The 3,450-nt window shown below is 43.2% G+C and overlaps 1 protein-coding gene across 1 annotated transcript in view; it reads left to right on the top strand.

Annotated features, from left to right (window-relative positions):
- tmtc2b (transmembrane O-mannosyltransferase targeting cadherins 2b) overlaps nucleotides 1–3,071 on the top strand; it is a 133,686-nt gene extending 130,615 nt beyond the window's left edge. Inside the window, exon 12 of the mRNA XM_062547753.1 lies at nucleotides 443–3,071. Coding sequence (XP_062403737.1) covers nucleotides 443–622 — 180 coding nt within the window. The 3' untranslated portion in view covers nucleotides 623–3,071. The remainder of the gene's footprint in view (nucleotides 1–442) is intronic.
- Nucleotides 3,072–3,450: the final 379 nt, after the last annotated feature.

Genomic DNA, 3,450 nt, shown 5'->3' on the forward strand with positions numbered 1-3,450 from the left:
ATCTGTGTGTGAAAAATCTAGCCCGTTCCCCAGGCAGTCAGACCCAGAGAGTGTGAGACATTATGGCGTGGATTTATGGTTTGATGTCATGCATAAGAAATGTGCCTGTGTGTGCATGAGGGGAGAAAGTGTGAAATTCTGAACATGTGATGGACAGGGAGTTTGCGTGAGGGTTACAGGGGTGGGGGTGGGGGTGGGGGGTATGAATTCAGTATGCCACGTTTTTTCCCCCTTCTAGCTGTCTGGCCAGTCAAGGCCAGTGGCTCGTTTGTGTTAGCCTTTGTCTGCAGTCTGCTGGGCCAAGTGAACCTTGTTAGCTAACTGTCTCTCTCTCTCTCTCTCTCTCCCTCTCTCTCTGTGTGTGTTTCTCTCTCTCTCCCTCTCTCTCTGTGTGTTTCTCTCTCTCTCTCCCTCTCTCTCTGTGTGTTTCTTCCTCCACCAGTACCCTGCTGCTCTGATGAACCTCGGTGCCATCCTGCACCTGAACGGCAAGCTGCAGGACGCCGAGGCCAACTACCTGCGTGCCCTGGAGCTGAAACCTGACGACTCCATCACCCAGTCCAACCTCCGCAAGCTGTGGAACATCATGGAGAAGCAGGGCCTACGGACCATGGCACCGTGACGCTCTCTCTATCTCTCTCATACACACACACACACACACACACACACACACACACATACACACACACGCAGACACGCACACACACACACACACACACAGAAACAGACAAAAAAAGACAGAAAGACTCACACACATGTGGAGACAAACTCTCACCCAGACAGCCGGGCCCTCTCCAGTGCAAGCCCTGTCTGTGGCCTGAGAAAGGACACAAGGGCTCAGACATGGACTGGACTGCTCAGCCTCCCCGCCATCTTGATTTCTGCAGACACTGGGTCATGGAGAAGGGCGAGATGTGTGAACAGTTTGTTTGTTTGTTTGTTTGTTTGTTTTTATTTGTGTTTTAGTTCTTGAAGTTCACACAGCCAGGTGGGCTAGCTGTTTCCCTACTCAGCTGAGCAGAGCACCTGACTTACCTGGGCTGTCGGTCCATACTTGAAAACTCCTGTTAAATTAAGACTTTGATGACTGATCGGTTCGTTGGGCCAGTGTTTGCCCTGGGGGATGGTGCAAGATGATTGGGGCAAAAAAGGGAAATTTAAATTACAGTACCCATAAGGCCTTCCTCAGAGCAAGGATTGTTGGCAAGTAAAGTTTTTTTTTGTAACTCTTGGCGGAAGCTATGTCTACGCCAGTTTCTCTGCACGTTGTAGGAACATCACTAGTTCACCGGTGGTTCCCTTGTTTGCTATGATGTGGGGGAAACTATGAGGAGAGACCGTTTTCTATCGTAGCCTATTCATATAAAGTAATACCAAATATCACATAACTGCACACCCCATGTTTGTGAAGTATGTTGAAGCATGGTGTGTGTGCGTGTGTGCGTGTGTATGTGCCAGTCTTGTAAATTTTGGTCTTAAAGGGGAAAGGTGACCAGAGGGCAGTTGATTGGATCATTGGTCCAGGCCAAGTCGGGACTAATACACATCTGCTCTAGACCAGACCTGGTCCCATACGGAGCTATAATCTGGTAACCCGTGGAAACTGGGCATTCTGTTAAAGGTCCAGTTTGCCTATTGACTTGGGTGTCCCGGTTGTGGATGAAGGTTACACTCCCTCTCATATCAAACGGTCTGTACGAATTAAGCACTTGAAAGTCGGCCAATATCTTCAATTAAGATTTTTGAGTGAAAATAACCCATCGTGTTTCCTATGGCCTGAGTACATCTCATTTCACAATTCCAATCTCACGGAAGGAAGGTATTATTTTAGTCCAATACTCTGAAGTACACAATAGCCTCCAAGACGGCTTCACCTCTGACATCTTAAATGTTTTTCTTGACTTTGCCATTTAGGCCTTGGCTAAGTGCACACTCAGAAACAGAAGCTCTTCCTGACCTTTTCTGATAAAAATGTTAAAAAGGACTTAAGTATTCAGGTGACTATCTAACTCTGAGGACAGAGGACACAGGACTGAGGCCTAGTTGTACTTTGCCTTACAATGAAGGTGGAGAACTGAAGTGTTAGCAAAGAATCTGAGAGTTGTTTTATATTATTTATTCTTTCTCACATACCACTTGTGTCTGTACTTCTTCGAGGTAGCTTACACAAAGGTGTAGCAGCGCCCGCTTAAAGGGCTTCCACTTAATGTTGACTGTTGGTCAGTGGAATATGATGGCATGACGTAGCAACGGTACTTTTGTTTTTGTGGTTCAGCAATTGTGATCTGAAGAACCAGAGCGATCCTGTCTTTGGATTGTGTCCTATGCTTTACCATGAGGAATCATTGATTAACATTAGTTCCACATAGTTAATTGTTAACATTGATGAATCATGACTGACCACATTTAACATTACTTACAGTTTGTTAATACAGCTCAACAGGTATTATTAACATACTGTAATGGTACGTTATAGCATAATGGTATAATGTGTTGATTAACAGAACCCAGCCTTGGGCTTCAGCTAGCATTTTAAATATGGTTTATAATCTGTTTGATTTCTTGAAGGTAAACATTAACATACCTCTGATTCCTCACTCTTAATGTTAATTAAGATATCCTCAAGGTAAAACATGTTTCAGTTCTTTCGGTTTTTTCACAGCTGAGGTATTAGAATTCTGATTGGCCATGTTTGCCTCTTTCGGATATGCTTCTCTCAGTTCATCACTGCACCAGAATTGTTGAAGGGACTGTCTATATGTACAATTTGTTTATTTGTGTAATTCCTTATTTTGGAGTGTATAGATGAAACATAATATATAAAAGGCTACATTATCTTGCATTAAGATTTAAAAGTACAAGCCCTGAGAGGTTAAATCACAAAGTTTTGTTTTTCTGAATTATATTGAAGTAATTGTGTTTAATCGTTTGTGTTTTTTTCCTTTATTTTCTTTTATAATTTCAGTGCTCATTTCTGCCTACTAGTGTCTGTATGTGTTAACATTTTATTCTGTCAATGCTAATATCCATCAAACATACTGGGAGCAAATTGCTAAAGGAGAAGCTACAAATGTCCGTTTTTGAAGGTCTCTTAAGTTCCTTTAATATTTGTCTTTTGTGTTTCCATGGAAAACGATCCAGCTGGGACTGTATTGTGTTTCACAGGAAACCGTTGAGCAGACTTCACAAGGAGCCACAGTACTACACAACTACACAAGTGCTTCAGATTGTTTGCTTGATAGACTCTTCAAGTTAAGCTTTCAAGGCATTTATTTCTTCTCTGTTTGTTTATTGGTTTGTGTGCACACTTGTCTGGTTGTCTACACAGAGAATGATTTGGGAAGAAATTTCCGTGTGTGTACGTGTGTGTGCCTGTGTGTGTGTTTGCGTGTGTGTGTGTGTGTGTCTGTGTGTCTGTGTGTGTGTGTGTGCCTGTGTGTGCGTGTGTCT

This window comes from Sardina pilchardus, chromosome 10, assembly GCF_963854185.1.
Source record: "Sardina pilchardus chromosome 10, fSarPil1.1, whole genome shotgun sequence".
NCBI classification, from domain to species: Eukaryota; Metazoa; Chordata; class Actinopteri; order Clupeiformes; family Clupeidae; genus Sardina; species Sardina pilchardus.